Source organism: Ranitomeya imitator, chromosome 9 (assembly GCF_032444005.1).
Source record: "Ranitomeya imitator isolate aRanImi1 chromosome 9, aRanImi1.pri, whole genome shotgun sequence".
NCBI classification, from domain to species: Eukaryota; Metazoa; Chordata; class Amphibia; order Anura; family Dendrobatidae; genus Ranitomeya; species Ranitomeya imitator.
In genome coordinates, this window is record NC_091290.1 from 1,932,626 (window position 1) to 1,954,137 (window position 21,512).

General features: G+C 52.4%; 1 protein-coding gene across 11 annotated transcripts in view; it reads left to right on the top strand.

The window, feature by feature from the left end:
* Positions 1 to 21,512, top strand: part of SOX6 (SRY-box transcription factor 6) — an 846,804-nt gene that overhangs the window by 519,897 nt on the left and 305,395 nt on the right. For all 11 annotated transcript variants that reach the window (XM_069739870.1, XM_069739868.1, XM_069739873.1 and 8 more), the window contains one exon: positions 2,419 to 2,508. In XM_069739870.1, coding sequence (XP_069595971.1) covers positions 2,419 to 2,508 — 90 coding nt within the window. The remainder of the gene's footprint in view (positions 1 to 2,418; positions 2,509 to 21,512) is intronic.

A 21,512-nucleotide genomic window follows, 5' to 3' on the forward strand; every position in this document is an offset into this window, starting at 1 on the left:
TGTCAGTGGCTCCTATCGGTGACTCCTGTCAGTGGCTCCTGTCAGTGGCGCCTGTCGGTGACTCCTGTCAGTGGCGCCTATCGGTGACTCCTGTCAGTGGCTCCTGTCGGTGGCTCCTATCGGTGACTCCTGTCAGTGGCTCCTATCGGTGACTCCTGTCAGTGGCGCCTGTCGGTGACTGCTGTCATTTGTGCATGTCTGTGGCGTCTGTCGGTGACACTGGAATAACACCTCTTGATTTCTGTGACTTTGCTGCATTCTGTAGCCTCTCATCTATAACGTAGACCCTTTCAGGCTCCGGCCTTCATCTGACTGATGCCAGCTTATACGGGTTGGACCCCTTCCAGGGTCACCTGTGTACCTACTATTGGAGCTGTTGATGCCCCCTTCTTGCTCTCACCTTCTGGGGCCCCCTGGTGCTCAGATTGTGGCTGTTGGGCGGTCCAGGTGAGTGGGGATGAGCCTGGCTTCTATTAGGAGAGGAATCTCCGTGCTAATCCCGTACGTTCCCCTCTTATCAGGTTCTAGCACCAGCATCGGATTCCATTCATTCCTCGGCTGATTGAGGGCTCTGGGTAATAACTGTCCATAAAGGGACCCCCACCCCAAAGCTCAGGTGCTGGCTGACCCCGCGCTTTGTACATGACCTCTGCTTGTAGCGCTGCAGATTTATAGTGCGATGGCTCAGGCTGAGATGACAGCTGATAAACCCCCAGAGCCAGAATCCCACCTGAGCCCCCTGAATGCAGCGGCTGCACCATCAGGGCAGATGCATCACCAGCAGCAGCAGCAGCGCCAGGCTGCCTGCATTTATCTCTGCCTGCATTTATCTCTGCCTGCATTTATCTCTGCCTGCATTTATCTCTGCCTGCATTTATGGGGCGCTGTCTCTTTAAACGGATTAAATATATAGACTCGAGAAGTAGAAAGATCATTGTGTAAGATAGAAGCCTGCAGACGATCACTCCCTGCAGACGATCACTCCCTGCAGACGATCACTCCCTGCAGACGATCACTCCCTGCAGACGATCACCCCCTGCAGACGATCACCCCCTGCAGACGATCACTCCCTGCAGACGATCACTCCCTGCAGACGATCACCCCCTGCAGACGATCACTCCCTGCAGACGATCACTCCCTGCAGACGATCACCCCCTGCAGACGATCACTCCCTGCAGACGATCACTCCCTGCAGAAGACGCCCGCCCAGTGATGGTCTGCAGACTGTTACCCCACCGGCTGGGGGACAGTTTGTATGGGACTGCTGAGGGTGGGAGTGTGGATAGTTTGTATGGGACTGCTGAGGGTGGGAGTGTGGATAGTTTGTATGGGACTGCTGAGGGTGGGACTGTGGATATTTTGTATAGGACTGCTGATGCTCAGGGGGGGGGCTGTGGATATTTTGTATAGGACTGCTCTGCATGGGACCAGGCTGTGGGTCTTTAGGACAGCATTGGGGGTGCTCAGGAGCATGCGGACCCCGTGGCTCTCGTGTACACTTGGTGTACACTCGGCAATCAATGGCTGAATGTCTGCTTTCTGCTGCCGCACCGCAGTAACCGCACCGCAGTAACCGCACCGCAGTAACCGCACCGTAGTAACCGCACCGCAGTAACCGCACCATAGTAACCGCACCGCAGTAACCGCACCATAGTAACCGCACCGCAGTAACCGCACCGTAGTAACCGCACCGTAGTAACCGCACCGCAGTAACCGCACCATAGTAACCGCACCGCAGTAACCGCACCGTAGTAACCGCACCGCAGTAACCGCACCATAGTAACCGCACCGTAGTAACCGCACCGCAGTAACCGCACCATAGTAACCGCACCGCAGTAACCGCACCATAGTAACCGCACCGCAGTAACCGCACCGTAGTAACCGCACCGCAGTAACCGCACCATAGTAACCACACCGCAGTAACCGCACCGTAGTAACCGCACCGCAGTAACCGCACCATAGTAACCGCACCGCAGTAACCGCACCATAGTAACCGCACCGCAGTAACCGCACCGCAGTAACCGCACCATAGTAACCGCACCGCAGTAACCGCACCGTAGTAACCGCACCGCAGTAACCGCACCATAGTAACCGCACCGCAGTAACCGCACCATAGTAACCGCACCGCAGTAACCGCACCGTAGTAACCGCACCGCAGTAACCGCACCATAGTAACCGCACCGCAGTAACCGCACCATAGTAACCGCACCGCAGTAACCACACCGTAGTAACCGCACCGCAGTAACCGCACCATAGTAACCGCACCGCAGTAACCGCACCGTAGTAACCGCACCGCAGTAACCGCACCGTAGTAACCGCACCGCAGTAACCGCACCGTAGTAACCGCACCGCAGTAACCGCACCGTAGTAACCGCACCGCAGTAACCGCACCGTAGTAACCACACCGTCTCTCCGCAGACGCCTCCTGTATGGAGAAGCTTCTCTCTAAAGACTGGAAGGAGAAGATGGAGCGACTGAACACCGGTGACCTTCTGGGAGAGATTAAAGGTAAGAGGAGCCGGGCTGTGCCATGCAGGGTCGGGCCGGGGGGTCATGTATTCTCAGCGGGGCTGGAGCCTCTCAGTAGGACATCACACACCACAGTGTCAGCATTCGCTCCTTTTTGGGGCGATTTTACAGGAATTTATCGTTTTCTCAGGGTGTTTTGAGGAGTTTCAGCCGTGGCCGTCAGGAGTCACGGGACTGAAGCCTCTTCTTTTCCCACCAGGCGTTTTTCAAAATTTGAAGAAGAAAAAGCTCAAACACTGAACAGCAAAGATATGTTTTACCAAGAGAAATGAAGTCTTTTGAGCTTTTTTAAAGCATTTTTTATTTTTTTTTAAGTGTGTGCACAGGGCTGTGGAGGAAGCGGCAGACATTTCAGTCTGTTCTTCAGTTATTGGTAATAATCGGAATGACTGTACCCTGTTTGTATGGACGAAGCGTCGCAGGCGAGGATCTACCAGGATCTCACACAGAATCCGAGTGTAAATCTGCGCAGAAATCCTCATTGTGCTGTTCAGAGCGGAAAAGCTCCGTGCACAGCGACGTTGGCAGCATAAATGGACAGGTCACAAATTACTCTGTGGATGAGGGTTTGTAGAATATTTCATTTTTTTTGTCCCAGTTCTGATGTTGCCTGTGTCGTCTCCAGATGCTTAAGCCTCTCAATTCTTTATATTTTTCTTTTCTAAATGCATTTTTATAAATTTTTTAAGGATAAGTTAATAAAATAATTAAGGTATGGGAAAAATAAGCACCACGAAAAGACCCCACCGACCGGCCGAGTGTAGATATATCAGTTCTGTGGACCGTAACTAAACACCCCACAAATAGACCCCACCGACCGGCCGAATGTAGATATATCAGTTCTGTGGACCGTAACTAAACACCCCACAAATAGACCCCACCGACCGGCCGAGTGTAGATATATCAGTTCTGTGGACCGTAACTAAACACCCCACAAATAGACCCCACCGACCGGCCGAGTGTAGATATATCAGTTCTGTGGACCGTAACTAAACACCCCACAAATAGACCCCACCGACCGGCCGAGTGTAGATATATCAGTTCTGTGGACCGTAACTAAACACCCCACAAATAGACCCCACTGACCGGCCGAGTGTAGATATATCAGTTCTGTGGACCGTGACTAAACACCCCACAAATAGACCCCACCGACCGGCCGAATGTAGATATATCAGTTTTGTGGACTGTGACTAAACACCCCACAAATAGACCCCACCGACCGGCCGAGTGTAGATATATCAGTTTTGTGGACCGTGACTAAACACCCCACAAATAGACCCCACCGACCGGCCGAGTGTAGATATATCAGTTCTGTGGACCGTGACTAAACACCCCACAAATAGACCCCACCGACCGGCCGAGTGTAGATATATCAGTTCTGTGGACCGTGACTAAATGCCCCACAAATAGACCCCACCGACCGGCCGAATGTAGATATATCAGTTCTGTGGACCGTGACTAAACACCCCACAAATAGACCCCACCGACCGGCCGAATGTAGATATATCAGTTCTGTGGACCGTGACTAAACACCCCACAAATAGACCCCACCGACCGGCCGAGTGTAGATATATCAGTTCTGTGGACCGTGACTAAACACCCCACAAATAGACCCCACCGACCGGCCGAGTGTAGATATATCAGTTCTGTGGACCGTGACTAAACACCCCACAAATAGACCCCACCGACCGGCCGAGTGTAGATATATCAGTCCTGTGGACCGTGACTAAACACCCCACAAATAGACCCCACCGACCGGCCGAGTGTAGATATATCAGTTCTGTGGACCGTGACTAAACACCCCACAAATAGACCCCACCGACCGGCCGAGTGTAGATATATCAGTTCTGTGGACCGTGACTAAACACCCCACAAATAGACCCCACCGACCGGCCGAGTGTAGATATATCAGTTCTGTGGACCGTGACTAAACACCCCACAAATAGACCCCACCGACCGGCCGAGTGTAGATATATCAGTTCTGTGGACCGTGACTAAACACCCCACAAATAGACCCCACCGACCGGCCGAGTGTAGATATATCAGTTCTGTGGACCGTGACTAAACACCCCACAAATAGACCCCACCGACCGGCCGAGTGTAGATATATCAGTTCTGTGGACCGTAACTAAACACCCCACAAATAGACCCCACCGACCGGCCGAGTGTAGATATATCAGTTCTGTGGACCGTGACTAAATGCCCCACAAAAAGACCCCACCGACCGGCCGAGTGTAGATATATCAGTTCTGTGGACCGTGACTAAACGCCGTTTGTGACTTACGCTTGGTGTCCCATGCGCTGGAGGAGTGGACTGTGGATCCCCATTTTCTGTTATAATTATTTTCCCGACTGGATTGTTCTATTTTCCTGTGCAAGTGCGGAGTCCAATTTGGTGGCAATTATGTGGAGCCACTTCTGATAGTTATTTGTACATTTCTGGTTCCTGTAGTTGATGATTGTGTATACGAACTGTAGACTGATGTTTTGCGGGTCATTGGTCTTCCTCTGGGCTTCGTGGGTCGATGGGTGTCTGCTGGGTTTGGGGAGGCGTTGGCCATCCTCTGAGTTTGGCTGGACATTGGCAGTCCGCTGGGTTTGGGTGGTCATTGGCAGTCCGCTGGGTTGATGGGTCGTTGGCAGTCCGCTGGTTTTAGCGGGTTGTTGGAAGTCTGCTGGGTTTTGCGGGTTGTTGGCAGTCCACTGGGTTCGGCGGGTCGCTGGCTGTCCGCTGGGTTTGGCTGGTTATTGGCAGTCCGCTGGGTTGATGAGTTGTTGTAAGTCTGCTGGGTTTGGCGGGTCATTGGACTTTCGCTGGGTTTTGCTCATTGTTGGCAGTCCGCTGGGTTTGGCTGGTTGGTGGCAGTCCCCTGGGTTTGGCTGGTTGTTGGCAGTCCCCTGGGTTTGGCTGGTTGTTGGCAGTGTTGGCAGTCCACTGGGTTTGGCTGGTTGTTGGCAGTCCACTGGGTTTGGCTGGTTGTTGGCAGTGTTGGCAGTCCACTGGGTTTGGCTGGTTGTTGGCAGTCCACTGGGTTTGGCTGGTTGTTGGCAGCCCCCTGGGTTTGGCTGGTTGGTGGCAGTCCCCTGGGTTTGGCTGGTTGTTGGCAGTGTTGGCAGTCCACTGGGTTTGGCTGGTTGTTGGCAGTCCACTGGGTTTGGCTGGTTGTTGGCAGCCCCCTGGGTTTGGCTGGTTGGTGGCAGTCCCCTGGGTTTGGCTGGTTGTTGGCAGTCCACTGGGTTTGGCTGGTTGTTGGCAGTCCGCTGGGTTTGGCTGGTTGTTGGCAGTCCCCTGAGTTTGGCTGGTTGTTGGCAATGTTGGCAGTCCGCTGGGTTGATGGGTCATTGGCAGTCCGCTGGGTTTAGCGGGTTGTTGGAAGTCTGCTTGGTTTTGCGGGTTGTTGGCAGTCCACTGGGTTCGGCGGGTCACTGGCCGTCCGCTAGGTTTGGCTGGTTATTGGCAGTCCGCTGGGTTGATGGGTTGTTGGCAGTCCCCTGGGTTTGGCTGGTTGTTGGCAATGTTGGCAGTCCGCTGGGTTTGGCTGGTTGTTGGCAGTGTTGGCAATCCCCTGGGTTTGGCAATGTTGGCAGTCCCCTCGGTTTGGCTGGTTGTTGGCACTGTTGGCAATCTGCTGGGTTTGACTGGTTATTGGCAGTCCCCTGGGTTTGGCTGGTTGTTGGCAGTGTTGGCAGTCTGCTGGGTTTGGCTGGTTGTTGGCAGTCCGCTGGGTTTGGCTGGTTGTTGGCAGTCCCCTGGGCTTGGCTGGTTGTTGGCAGTCCGCTGGGTTTGGCTGGTTGTTGGCAGTCCGCTGGGTTTGGCTGGTTGTTGGCAGTGTTGGCAGTCTGCTGGGTTTGGCTGGTTGTTGGCAGTCCGCTGGGTTTGGCTGGTTGTTGGCAATGTAGGCAGTCCCCTGGGTTTGGCTGGTTGTTGGCAGTCCCCTGGGCTTGGCTGGTTGTTGGCAGTCCGCTGGGTTTGGCTAGTTGTTGGCAGTCCCCTGGGCTTGGCTGGTTGTTGGCAGTCCGCTGGGTTTGGTTGGTTGTTGGCAGTCCGCTGGGTTTGGCTGGTTGTTGGAAATGTTGGCAGTCCGCTGGGTTTGGCTGGTTGTTTGCAGTCCCCTGGGTTTGGCTGGTTGTTGGCAGTCCGCTGGGTTTGGCTGGTTGTTGGCAGTCTGCTGGGTTTGGCTGGTTGTTGGCAGTCCCCTGGGTTTGGCTGGTTGTTGGCAGTCCGCCGGGTTTAGCTCATTGTTGGCAAGTCCGCTGGTTTGGCAGGTTGTTGGCAGTTCGTTGGGTTTGGCTGATTGTTGGCAGTCCGCTGGTTTGGCTGGTCATTGTCAGTCCGCCAAGTTTGGCTGGTTGTTGGCAGTGTTGGCAGTCTGCTGGGTTTGGCTGGTTGTTGGCAGTCCCCTGGGTTTGGCTGGTTGTTGGCAATGTTGGCAGTTCGCTGGTTTGGCTGGTCGCTGGCAGTCTCTTGGGTTTGGCGGGTCGCTGGCAGTCTGCTGGGTTTGGCGGGTCGTTGGCAGTCTGCTGGTTTGGCGGGTCGCTGTCAGTCTGCTGGTTTGGCGGGTCGTTGGCAGTCTGCTGGGTTTGGCGGGTCGTTGGCAGTCCGCTGGTTTGGCTGGTTGTTGGCAGTCCCCTGGGTTTGGCTGGTTGTTGGCAATGTTGGCAGTTCGCTGGTTTGGCTGGTCGCTGGCAGTCTGTTGGGTTTGGCGGGTCGTTGGCAGTCTGCTGGGTTTGGCGGGTCGTTGGCAGTCTGCTGGTTTGGCGGGTCGCTGGCAGTCTGCTGGTTTGGCGGGTCGTTGGCAGTCTGCTGGGTTTGGCGGGTCGTTGGCAGTCCGCTGGTTTGGCGGGTCGTTGGCAGTCCGCTGGTTTGGCGGGTCGCTGGCAGTCTGCTGGTTTGGCGGGTCGTTGGCAGTCTGCTGGGTTTGGCGGGTCGTTGGCAGTCCGCTGGTTTGGCGGGTCGTTGGCAGTCCGCTGGTTTGGCGGGTCGTTGGCAGTCCGCTGGTTTGGCGGGTCGCTGGCAGTCTGCTGGTTTGTCGGGTCTTTGGCAGGCTGCTGGTTTGGCGGGTCGTTGGCAGTCCGCTGGTTTGGCGGGTCGTTGGCAGTCCGCTGGTTTGGCGGGTCGCTGGCAGTCTGCTGGTTTGGCGGGTCGTTGGCAGTCCGCTGGTTTGGCGGGTCGCTGGCAGTCCGCTGGGTTTGGCGGGTCGCTGGCAGTCCTCTGGTTTGGCGGGTTGTTGGCAGTCCGCTGGTTTGGCGGGTCGCTGGCAGTCTGCTGGTTTGGCGGGTCGCTGGCAGTCCTCTGGTTTGGCGGGTTGTTGGCAGTCCGCTGGTTTGGCGGGTCGCTGGCAGTCCGCTGGTTTGGCGGGTCGTTGGCAGTCCGCTTGTTTGGCGGGTCGCTGGCAGTCCACTGGTTTGGCGGGTCGCTGGCAGTCCGCTGGTTTGGCGGGTCGCTGGCAGTCCGCTGGTTTGGCGGGTCGCTGGCAGTCCGCTGGTTTGGCGGGTCGTTGGCAGTCCGCTTGTTTGGCGGGTCGTTGGCAGTCCGCTGGGTTTGGCGGGTCGCTGGCAGTCCGCTGGTTTGGCGGGTTGTTGGCAGTCCGCTGGTTTGGCGGGTCGCTGGCAGTCCGCTGGTTTGGCGGGTTGTTGGCAGTCCGCTGGTTTGGCGGGTTGTTGGCAGTCCGCTGGTTTGGCGGGTCGTTGGCAGTCCGCTGGTTTGGCGGGTCGCTGGCAGTCCGCTGGTTTGGCGGGTCGCTGGCAGTCCGCTGGTTTGGCGGGTTGTTGGCAGTCTGCTGGTTTGGCGGGTCGCTGGCAGTCCGCTGGTTTGGCGGGTCGCTGGCAGTCCGCTGGTTTGGCGGGTCGTTGGCAGTCCACTGGTTTGGCGGGTCGTTGGCAGTCCGCTGGTTTGGCGGGTCGTTGGCAGTCCGCTGGGTTTGGCGGGTCGCTGGCAGTCTGCTGGTTTGGCGGGTCGTTGGCAGTCCGCTGGTTTGGCGGGTCGCTGGCAGTCCGCTGGTTTGGCGGGTCGCTGGCAGTCCGCTGGTTTGGCGGGTTGTTGGCAGTCTGCTGGTTTGGCGGGTCGCTGGCAGTCCGCTGGTTTGGCGGGTCGCTGGCAGTCCGCTGGTTTGGCGGGTCGTTGGCAGTCCACTGGTTTGGCGGGTCGTTGGCAGTCCGCTGTCATTTGCGCATATTCTTCCTGTACTCAGAGTTGAGGCCGCGGCTGATCACATGGGATTGGAAATTGTGCTTCTCGCAGGGTACGGAGCCCTTTGACTTGGATGCAGCTGTCTTGCTTTACTCTGGTTTAAAGTTTTTTGTAGTGAAAAATTAGCATGCAAATTAGCTGCAGCTGTAATTAGCATAAAAAATAATGTAGTTAGCTCCAGTATTGTGGATCATTTCCGTCTGCCATAAACACTCCGGCATGCAAATTCTGCTGACAGCCATGTTTGCGAGTGTTTGTTCTTCTGTATTAATATCTCGGAGGCTGCGGGGAGGGCGACCTGCTGTATGTCTCCTCAGGGTACATATATATATATATATATATATATATATATATATATATATATATATACGGTATATATATATATAATATCCTGTCAGTATCTGCAGGATCGGGCCGTTACAGCCGGGGTCGGCCTCCTGCCTCGGGGGCACAGGTCTATGAGGGGCAGCTGCTGGGGGGATCTTTATGCCCATGGCTGCCTTTTTGTGGTGGGGGAGGGCTATAGACTTCTGTGAGCAACTCCCATCACGACAGGTGCACAATTATTGTATGAGGGAAATATTATCTGCCACCCGAATGATGGCGGGCGGCGACGCTGCCTCCTCTGATTAAATAATCAGCGCTGATACTTAGCATGCACTTGATTCCTGCAGGAATGTGAAGAAGATGCCGGCTCTGCGTCGAGTGCCCCCCCATCTACTGCGTGTGCCAGGGCCGTGCTATGTGCAGATATAGCAGAGCCCACAGTTAGCTCTGCTGCATCTGTCCAGGAACCCACAGCCTGTGGCCCTGCCGTATCTGCTGGCCTCATTCACACCTCCGCCTTGCAGTATCTGTGTCCCCCTGTTTTTTGACAGATCCAACATGCACCTATTATAATCGACAGTACTATTATCATTTCCGTGTTTTTTCACACCGTCTATCTGGGCAAAACACACACGGATGAAATGTGCCAATACAAGTGTAAGGGTCCATGAAAACACGTACAGCACTGAGCACACAGATGGCATCAGCGTCCGTCATTAACATTGCAAAGAATAGGAGACTGACCAAACACTGATGGTAAAACTGACCAAATGCTGATCCTAAAACACTGAGGACCCACTGAGCAAACACTGAGGGCCCACTGACTAAACACTGATGGCCCACTGACTAAACACTGATGGCCCACTGACTAAACACTGAGGACCCACTGACTAAACACTGAGGGCCCACTGACTAAACACTGAGGACCCACTGACTAAACACTGAGGGCCCACTGACTAAACACTGAGGACCCACTGACTAAACACTGAGGGCCCACTGACTAAACACTGAGGACCCACTGACTAAACACTGATGGCCCACTGACTAAACACTGAGGGCCCACTGACTAAACACTGATGGCCCACTGACTAAACACTGAGGGCCCACTGACTAAACACTGAGGGCCCACTGACTAAACACTGAGGACCCACTGACTAAACACTGAGGGCCCACTGACTAAACACTGAGGGCCCACTGACTAAACACTGAGGGCCCACTGACTAAACACTGAGGACCCACTGACTAAACACTGAGGGCCCACTGACTAAACACTGAGGACCCACTGACTAAACACTGATGGCCCACTGACTAAACACTGAGGACCCACTGACTAAACACTGAGGACCCACTGACTAAACACTGAGGACCCACTGACTAAACACTGAGGACCCACTGACTAAACACTGAGGGCCCACTGACTAAACACTGAGGACCCACTGACTAAACACTGATGGCCCACTGATTAAACACTGAGGGCCCACTGACTAAACACTGATGGCCCACTGAATAAACACTGAGGACCCACTGACTAAACACTGATGGCCCACTGACTAAACACTGAGGACCCACTGACTAAACACTGAGGGCCCACTGACTAAACACTGAGGACCCACTGACTAAACACTGAGGGCCCACTGACTAAACACTGAGGACCCACTGACTAAACACTGATGGCCCACTGATTAAACACTGAGGGCCCACTGACTAAACACTGATGGCCCACTGACTAAACACTGAGGACCCACTGACTAAACACTGAGGACCCACTGACTAAACACTGATGGCCCACTGAGCAAACACTGAGGACCCACTGACTAAACACTGATGGCCCACTGACTAAACACTGATGGCCCACTGACTAAACACTGATGGCCCACTGACTAAACACTGAGGACCCACTGACTAAACACTGATGGCCCACTGAGCAAACACTGAGGACCCACTGACTAAACACTGATGGCCCACTGACTAAACACTGATGGCCCACTGACTAAACACTGAGGGCCCACTGAGCAAACACTGATGGCCCACTGACTAAACACTGAGGACCCACTGACTAAACACTGATGGCCCACTGAGCAAACACTGAGGACCCACTGAGCAAACACTGATGGCCCACTGACTAAACACTGAGGGCCCACTGAGCAAACACTGAGGACCCACTGACTAAACACTGAGGGCCCACTGAGCAAACACTGATGGCCCACTGACTAAACACTGAGGGCCCACTGAGCAAACACTGAGGACCCACTGACTAAACACTGAGGGCCCACTGAGCAAACACTGAGGACCCACTGACTAAACACTGATGGCCCACTGAGCAAACACTGAGGACCCACTGACTAAACACTGATGGCCCACTGAGCAAACACTGAGGGCCCACTGACTAAACACTGAGGGCCCACTGACTAAACACTGAGGGCCCACTGAGCAAACACTGAGGACCCACTGACTAAACACTGAGGGCCCACTGAGCAAACACTGATGGCCCACTGACTAAACACTGGTGGCCCACTGACTAAACACTGAGGGCCCACTGAGCAAACACTGAGGGCCCACTGAGCAAACACTGAGGACCAACTGAGCAAACACTGATGGCCCACTGACTAAACACTGAGGGCCCACTGACTAAACACTGATGGCCCACTGACTAAACACTGATGGCCCACTGAGCAAACACTGAGGACCCACTGACTAAACACTGAGGGCCCACTGAGCAAACACTGAGGGCCCACTGACTAAACACTGATGGCCCACTGAGCAAACACTGATGGCCCACTGACTAAACACTGATGGCCCACTGACTAAACACTGATGGCCCACTGACTAAACACTCATGGCCCACTGACTAAACACTGATGGCCCACTGAGCAAACACTGATGGCCCACTGACTAAACACTGAGGGCCACTGACTAAACACTGAGGGCCACTGACTAAACACTGAGGGCCACTGACTAAACACTGAGGACCCACTGAGCAAACACTGAGGGCCCACTGAGCAAACACTGAGGACCCACTGACTAAACACTGATGGCCCACTGACTAAACACTGATGGCCCACTGACTAAACACTGATGTCCCACTGACTAAACACTGATGGCCCACTGAGCAAACACTGATGGCCCACTGAGCAAACACTGATGGCCCGCTGAGCAAACACTGATGGCCCACTGACTAAACACTGATGGCCCGCTGAGCAAACACTGAGGACCAGCTGAGCAAACACTGATGGCCCGCTGAGGAAACACTGATGGCCCACTGACTAAACACTGAGGGCCACTGACTAAACACTGAGGGCACACTGAGCAAACACTGAGGGCCCACTGACTAAACATTGATGGCCCACTGACTAAACACTGAGGGCACACTGAGCAAACACTGAGGGCCCACTGAGCAAACACTGATGGCCCACTGACTAAACACTGAGGGCCCACTGACTAAACACTGAGGGCCCACTGACTAAACACTGAGGGCCCACTGAGCAAACACTGAGGGCCCACTGAGCAAACACTGATGGCCCACTGACTAAACACTGAGGGCCCACTGACTAAACACTGAGGGCACACTGAGCAAACACTGAGGGCCCACTGAGCAAACACTGATGGCCCACTGAGCAAACACTGATGGCCCACTGACTAAACACTGAGGGCACACTGAGCAAACACTGATGGCCCACTGAGCAAACACTGAGGACCCACTGAGCAAACACTGATGGCCCACTGAGCAAACACTGAGGACCCACTGAGCAAACACTGAGGACCCACTGAGCAAACACTGAGGGCCCACTGAGCAAACACTGAGGACCCACTGAGCAAACACTGAGGACCCACTGAGCAAACACTGATGGCCCACTGACTAAACACTGAGGACCCACTGAGCAAACACTGAGGGCCCACTGAGCAAACACTGAGGACCCACTGAGCAAACACTGATGGCCCACTGACTAAACACTGATGGCCCACTGACTAAACACTGAGGACCCACTGAGCAAACACTGAGGGCCCACTGAGCAAACACTGAGGACCCACTGAGCAAACACTGATGGCCCACTGACTAAACACTGAGGGCCCACTGACTAAACACTGATGGCCCACTGACTAAACACTCAGGGCCCACTGAGCAAACACTGAGGACCCACTGACTAAACACTGATGGCCCACTGACTAAACACTGAGGGCCCACTGAGCAAACACTGAGGACCCACTGACTAAACACTGAGGGCCCACTGAGCAAACACTGAGGACCCACTGACTAAACACTGATGGCCCACTGACTAAACACTGAGGGCCCACTGAGCTAACACTGAGGACCCACTGATTAAACACTGAGGGCCCACTGAGCAAACACTGATGGCCCACTGACTAAACACTGAGGGCCCACTGAGCAAACACTGAGGACCCACTGACTAAACACTGAGGGCCCACTGAGCAAACACTGATGGCCCACTGACTAAACACTGAGGGCCCACTGAGCAAACACTGAGGACCCCCTGACTAAACACTGAGGGCCCACTGAGCAAACACTGAGGACCCACTGACTAAACACTGAGGGCCCACTGAGCAAACACTGAGGGCCCACTGACTAAACACTGATGGCCCACTGAGCAAACACTGAGGACCCACTGACTAAACACTGATGGCCCACTGAGCAAACACTGAGGGCCCACTGACTAAACACTGAGGGCCCACTGACTAAACACTGAGGGCCCACTGAGCAAACACTGAGGACCCACTGACTAAACACTGAGGGCCCACTGAGCAAACACTGATGGCCCACTGACTAAACACTGGTGGCCCACTGACTAAACACTGAGGGCCCACTGAGCAAACACTGAGGGCCCACTGAGCAAACACTGAGGACCAACTGAGCAAACACTGATGGCCCACTGACTAAACACTGAGGGCCCACTGACTAAACACTGATGGCCCACTGACTAAACACTGATGGCCCACTGAGCAAACACTGAGGGCCCACTGAGCAAACACTGAGGACCCACTGACTAAACACTGAGGGCCCACTGAGCAAACACTGAGGGCCCACTGACTAAACACTGATGGCCCACTGAGCAAACACTGAGGACCCACTGACTAAACACTGATGGCCCACTGAGCAAACACTGATGGCCCACTGAGCAAACACTGAGAACCCACTGACTAAACACTGAGGGCCCACTGAGCAAACACTGAGGACCCACTGACTAAACACTGAGGGCCCACTGAGCAAACACTGAGGACCCACTGACTAAACACTGAGGGCCCACTGAGCAAACACTGAGGGCCCACTGACTAAACACTGATGGCCCACTGAGCAAACACTGATGGCCCACTGACTAAACACTGATGGCCCACTGACTAAACACTGATGGCCCACTGAGCAAACACTGATGGCCCACTGACTAAACACTGAGGGCCCACTGACTAAACACTGATGGCCCACTGACTAAACACTCATGGCCCACTGAGCAAACACTGATGGCCTACTGACTAAACACTGATGGCCCACTGACTAAACACTGATGGCCCACTGAGCAAACACTGATGGCCCACTGACTAAACACTTATGGCCCACTGACTAAACACTGATGGCCCACTGACTAAACACTGATGGCCCACTGACTAAACACTGATGGCCCACTGACTAAACACTGATGGCCCACTGAGCAAACACTGATGGCCCACTGACTAAACACTGAGGGCCACTGACTAAACACTGAGGGCCACTGACTAAACACTGAGGGCCACTGACTAAACACTGAGGACCCACTGAGCAAACACTGAGGGCCACTGACTAAACACTGATGTCCCACTGACTAAACACTGATGGCCCACTGAGCAAACACTGATGGCCCACTGAGCAAACACTGAGGACCCACTGAGCAAACACTGATGGCCCGCTGAGCAAACACTGATGGCCCACTGACTAAACACTGATGGCCCACTGAGCAAACACTGAGGGCCCGCTGAGCAAACACTGATGGCCCACTGACTAAATACTGATGGCCCACTGAGCAAACACTGATGGCCCGCTGAGCAAACACTGATGGCCCACTGACTAAACACTGATGGCCCGCTGAGCAAACACTGAGGACCCGCTGAGCAAACACTGATGGCCCGCTGAGCAAACACTGATGGCCCACTGACTAAACACTGAGGGCCACTGACTAAACACTGAGGGCACACTGAGCAAACACTGAGGGCCCACTGACTAAACATTGATGGCCCACTGACTAAACACTGAGGGCACACTGAGCAAACACTGAGGGCCCACTGAGCAAACACTGATGGCCCACTGACTAAACACTGAGGGCCCACTGACTAAACACTGAGGGCCCACTGACTAAACACTGAGGGCCCACTGAGCAAACACTGAGGGCCCACTGAGCAAACACTGATGGCCCACTGACTAAACACTGAGGGCCCACTGACTAAACACTGAGGGCACACTGAGCAAACACTGATGGCCCACTGAGCAAACACTGATGGCCCACTGACTAAACACTGAGGGCACACTGAGCAAACACTGATGGCCCACTGAGCAAACACTGATGGCCCACTGACTAAACACTGAGGGCCCACTGACTAAACACTGAGGGCCTACTGACTAAACACTGAGGGCACACTGAGCAAACACTGAGGGCCCACTGAGCAAACACTGATGGCCCACTGACTAAACACTGATGGCGCACTGACTAAACACTGAGGGCCCACTGACTAAACACTGAGGGCACACTGAGCAAACACTGAGGGCCCACTGAGCAAACACTGATGGCCCACTGACTAAACACTGAGGGCCACTGACTAAACACTGAGGGCCACTGACTAAACACTGATGGCCCACTGAGCAAACACTGATGGCCTACTCACTAAACACTGATGGCCCACTGACTAAACACTGATGGCCCACTGAGCAAACACTGATGGCCCACTGACTAAACACTGAGGGCCACTGACTAAACACTGATGGCCCACTGACTAAACACTGATGGCCCACTGAGCAAACACTGATGGCCCACTGACTAAACACTGAGGGCCACTGACTAAACACTGAGGGCCACTGACTAAACACTGAGGGCCACTGACTAAACACTGATGGCCCACTGACTAAACACTGATGGCCCACTGACTAAACACTGATGGCCCACTGACTAAACACTGATGGCCCACTGACTAAACACTGATGGCCCACTGACTAAACACTGATGGCCCACTGACTAAACACTGATGGCCCACTGACTAAACACTGATGGCCCACTGACCAAACACTGATGGCCCACTGAGCAAACACTGAGGGCCCACTGACTAAACATTGATGGCCCACTGAGCAAACACTGAGGGCCCACTGAGCAAACACTGAGGGCCCACTGAGCAAACACTGAGGGCACACTGAGCAAACACTGATGGCCCACTGACTAAACACTGATGGCCCACTGACTAAACACTGAGGGCCCACTGACTAAACACTGAGGGCCCACTGACTAAACACTGAGGGCACACTGAGCAAACACTGAGGGCCCACTGACTAAACACTGAGGGCCCACTGAGCAAACACTGATGGCCCACTGACTAAACACTGAGGGCCCACTGACTAAACACTGAGGGCCCACTGACTAAACACTGAGGGCCCACTGACTAAACACTGAGGGCCCACTGAGCAAACACTGATGGCCCACTGAGCAAACACTGATGGCCCACTGACTAAACACTGAGGGCCCACTGACTAAACACTGAGGGCCCTGATATTTTATGTACCTGTGTGAATGAGGCATAAGTAGGTGAGGAATACAATGTGCCCGGCAGGAGTTGGAGTAGCGGTATAATGCTTCCTCTGCGGGTGTTGCGCACATGCTGTAGAGTTCTTCCTTGCACCTGAACATGATTGTTTCTGTAGTAGCGGTATAATGCTTCCTCTGCGCGTGTTGCGCACATGCTGTAGAGTTCTTCCTTGCACCTGAACATGATTGTTTCTATGTGAAGCGCTTTAATTCCTGCAATCATCTCTCAAATATATAGAAAAGTGTCAGAAATGTCGTCCTCAATCTGCCGCACTAATAGTGTGCTGCACATCACTAACCCAGGAGGTGAGGAGACCTGCGGCCCCAGAGCTCACACTCTACAAGATGAGCTGCGGCAGTGAAGACGGGGGAGGCTGCAGCTGAGGATTTGGTAGGAGCAAAGATTGTGTTGGTCCAACCCACAACATCAGGGGAAGAGCATGGAGAAATCCCTGCACATCCTGGTGTATTGTGCAGAGCCCCCAGGAGCCCAGAGCTCACTGTCTGCAGTGGATGCTGCGGAGAGTCCCCGTCACGTATAGACCTAGTATGTGTGTGTACAGTGTCTGTGTGCAAATGTATGTACTGGGCACATTGTAGATTCATAGTGATGGAGCAAAACCAGGAAAGAGGGAAATAAGCAAACAAGGAGTAGAGACACAAACCCGAATATGTGTTCCACGTCAGATTCCTCCTTGTCCCCCGTTACTCTGATGACGGCTTCACACCCCACGTCATTCTTCATCAGGTCGTCACCTGGAATGACTCCCATGATCAGGGCGCCTCATCAGGAGTTTGTGTGGAATCACCGGCCCTCAGTGTTAGCGCCCATCAGGTGTGTTGCAGGGGCAGTGATGGTGCAAAGCTCCATACTGGGATGTGCCTATTCTACAACTGTTCTAAGCCAGAATACGGCAAAAAACACTCAACTGGGAGAAACCACAGTCCATCATCACTGTAGGACATGAAGGTCAGTCATCCCCGAAAAATGTTAAATCTTGAAGGTGTCTTTTAGGGTAGTCATGAAGAGAAGCAATTGTTATGATGAAACGCTGACTGCAGTTTATAGGCAGGGATTAGGGCTTTGCACTTCATTGCTAAATATATCCGTAGCAGATGACCACATTTTTTTTTTATTGTTGTGTGAAAACAATGACTATACAAATTGACTATATTGTGTTCCATAGACTATTACATGCTTTCTGTTACATTTGGTGTTATTTAACACTCTAAAAAAGCTTTCTTACATTTTTCTGGATTCTCTTACTCTTTCATAGGGTATTCCATGCTCTGGGTTACATGTTTGTGGCATATGACACTCCCAAAAAGCGTTCAAAACATTTTCTTGATTCAATTAGTCATCTGTACAGTGTAACGTGCTTAGTGGGTGATAAGGATGGCCGAATCATGCGAGAATCCCAAGTGAGCGATCGGAGGAATGTAAGAGCCAGAGGAAGCTGGCACAACAGCGTAGGTCCGGAACTACCAAGGCCCGAACCCAGGCTGCATCCTTTTACCACTAGGGTTCTTGCAGACTGCGGACAGGAGATCCAGGAACTGGTGAGCAGACACTGGCGCCTAGGCTGGTCGGAAGAGACAAGGACCACGGCTTGAGAAATGCGATCTGACGCCGCAAGGTACCGACAGTTGGCATCGCGGGGGAGGTCGTTATGTACTATGGGGGTCCATAGAAGAGTTTGAGACCCGTCAGAACATCTTGTTCAACCAGCGGGCAGTAGAAACAAAACACTTGCCTCCAAGGCTGCAAGAGCTGACAGCAGGAACCACGATCACGTTCCTCAAAATGGAGGGATAACATCGCTGGTATGTGGTGGGTGTGTTCTGAGAAGGAAAAGAGCAGGATGAACCCTTCTTGAGGAATGATCGGGTCTGGGAAAGGCTCCTCAAGGTGGCTCGAGACAGGCTACTACCACCCACGAGAGGTTGTACTCATTCGTGTTCCCCACTTCCTATTCAGGAACAGGCGATGGTGCAGGTGACACAGTGGGCTGTTGCCCATTTCTATATGTCGGGGGCTCCAGCACTACCCAAAACTGGGTCACTTACATCCCAGGCACCTGGGAATGGGGCTCCATGAAGCAGGTTAAGGCAGTCTCCCCACAAGTGGGTTTTTAGTGCCGCTGGGGGGTGGGTCATAACAGACAGGCGCTTTAGCCTGTCAACAAAAAGTGCTGCAGGCTCACTCTCATAAAAATGGATTAGTGCCGACTTTTCCACACCAGTTGACAGCAGCACTTGGAGCCCGTCAGCTGTTGCCGTCTAGAGTCCATGCATGACTCGATGACCCTCCGTTAAAATTTTTTCCTGATTTTACACTTTGTGCAAAGCCTTTGTGAGTGTAGAAGTACATCAACCACACTTTCTTAATTTTTTTTTATGAGGCCCTCCAGTTGGTGCCTTCAAGGGTGTATGGATGACCCTGCTTGTAATTTTTGGCAGGATTTGCACTTAGTGCATAGCCTATATGAGTCTAGGAGACCAATGCATGACTTTGTGAACAGAATGTGTATGAGGCCTCCTTTATGTCTAATACAGGGTGTATCTTAGTCCCTAATTTTTGGCAGTTCTTGCATCCTTCATGAATTTCTAATTTTTTAATTCAAAAATTCAATTTTGGTTTACTTAATTTATAAAAAAAAATGTAAATTCTTTTCATATTTTGCCTTATATACAAGTCATCATACAGTAAAATTTGGTTGACATCATTTTTTCCCTGTAAATTCCAATTTCTCGTCTGTTTTGTTGTCAGTCCTTAAAGTGGAGTAAAAGTGTGACACCATTGTTGATCTGGGGGTCAGAGATGCTTCCAGGGGTCTCCCCCATGCTGTTTTCCTAATATTCAGCACTTTTTCCATCCATTTGAATATTTTCACTAACCCCCAGACCTCATTGACTCCTATTATATTCGTTACGGGAAACGAGCCCCAGAGTATTAGGAATTGCTTGGTTTGAGCAACGAGCCCCTGAGCATTTTACTGCTCGCTCATATCTAACTTCAGCATAAATCCTCCTACACCTGTGACACAGTGGTGGTGTTACCAGGGTTTGGGCCTATTTTGCTGTATCTGGACCAGGGCTGCCACAACCAATGGTAGAACAACGAATTCTGAAGGAAAATGTCCAGACAGCTGTCCGTGAGCTGAATCTCAGGAGAATGAGGGACGGGAAAGAAGAAAGCGGCCCAAAGTCAGACGTCCTTCTACAAAAGAACAGTCAGAGAATAATAAAGCCGTGGAGCGGCCGAGTCTCAGTCCTGACCGTAATCCTAGAGATGTTGTCGAAGGACGTGAAGCTCGGAGCTCATGGAGAAAACCACCAACATCACAGGTGAAGTGATGGAACGGGCTAAAATCCTCCGTCCGATGAGCCGGACTAATCAGCGATAACTGGAGACCTTCAGATGGAGCCACTGCTGCCCGAGAGCTCACACCCGATACTGACAGCGAGGGGTCACAGACTTTCACCATTCAGACATGTGGGACTGGATCAATTTCCTCACAAGTAGTAATATTCTTTACTTGTATTTGACTTTGTTCACAATCTACTTTGAGAACTTTTGTGAAATTTCAAGTCAAATTTATGCAGAAATCTGGGAAATTCACACAGAAAGGCATGTGCAGGATTCTACCCAATCACACGTGTGTACAAGCACATATCGTCCCACAGAATGTAAGTCCGCAAGGACCGGGTCCTCGCCCCTCTGTACCGGTCCGTCACTGTAAACCTGCTTACTGTAAATTGTAACCCTTCTCCTGTACAGACCATGGAATTAATGGTGCTATATAAATAATAATAATAATAATAATAATATCGTCCCATAGAATGTAAGTCCACAAGGACCGGGTCCTCGCCCCTCTGTACCGGTCCGTCACTGTAAACCTGCTTACTGTAAATTGTAACCCTTCTCCTGTACAGACCATGGAATTAATGGTGCTATATAAATAATAATAATAATAATAATAATGTCGTCCCATAGAATGTAAGTCCACAAGGACAGGGTCCTCGCTCCTCTGTACCAGTCCGTCACTGTAAACCTGCTTACTGTAAATTATAACCCTTCTCATGTACAGACCATGGAATTAATGGTGCTATATAAATAATAATAATAATAATAATGTCATCCCATAGAATGTAAGTCCACAAGGACAGGGTCCTCGCCCCTCTGTACCAGTCCGTCACTGTAAACCTGCTTACTGTAAATTGTAACCCTTCTCATGTACAGACCATGGAATTAATGGTGCTATATAAATAATAATAATAATATCGTCCCATAGAATGTAAGTCCACAAGGACCGGGTCCTCGCCCCTCTGTACCAGTCCGTCACTGTAAACCTGCTTACTGTAAATTATAACCCTTCTCCTGTACAGATCATGGAATTAATGGTGCTATATAAATAATAATAATAATATCGTCCCATAGAATGTAAGTCCACAAGGACCGGGTCCTCGCCCCTCTGTACCAGTCCGTCACTGTAAACCTGCTTACTGTAAATTATAACCCTTCTCCTGTACAGACCATGGAATTAATGGTGCTATATAAATAATAATAATATCGTCCCATAGAATGTAAGTCCACAAGGACCGGGTCCTCTCCGCTCTGTACCAGTCCGTCACTGTAATCCTGCTTACTGTAAATTATAACCCTTCTCCTGTACAGACCATGGAATTAATGG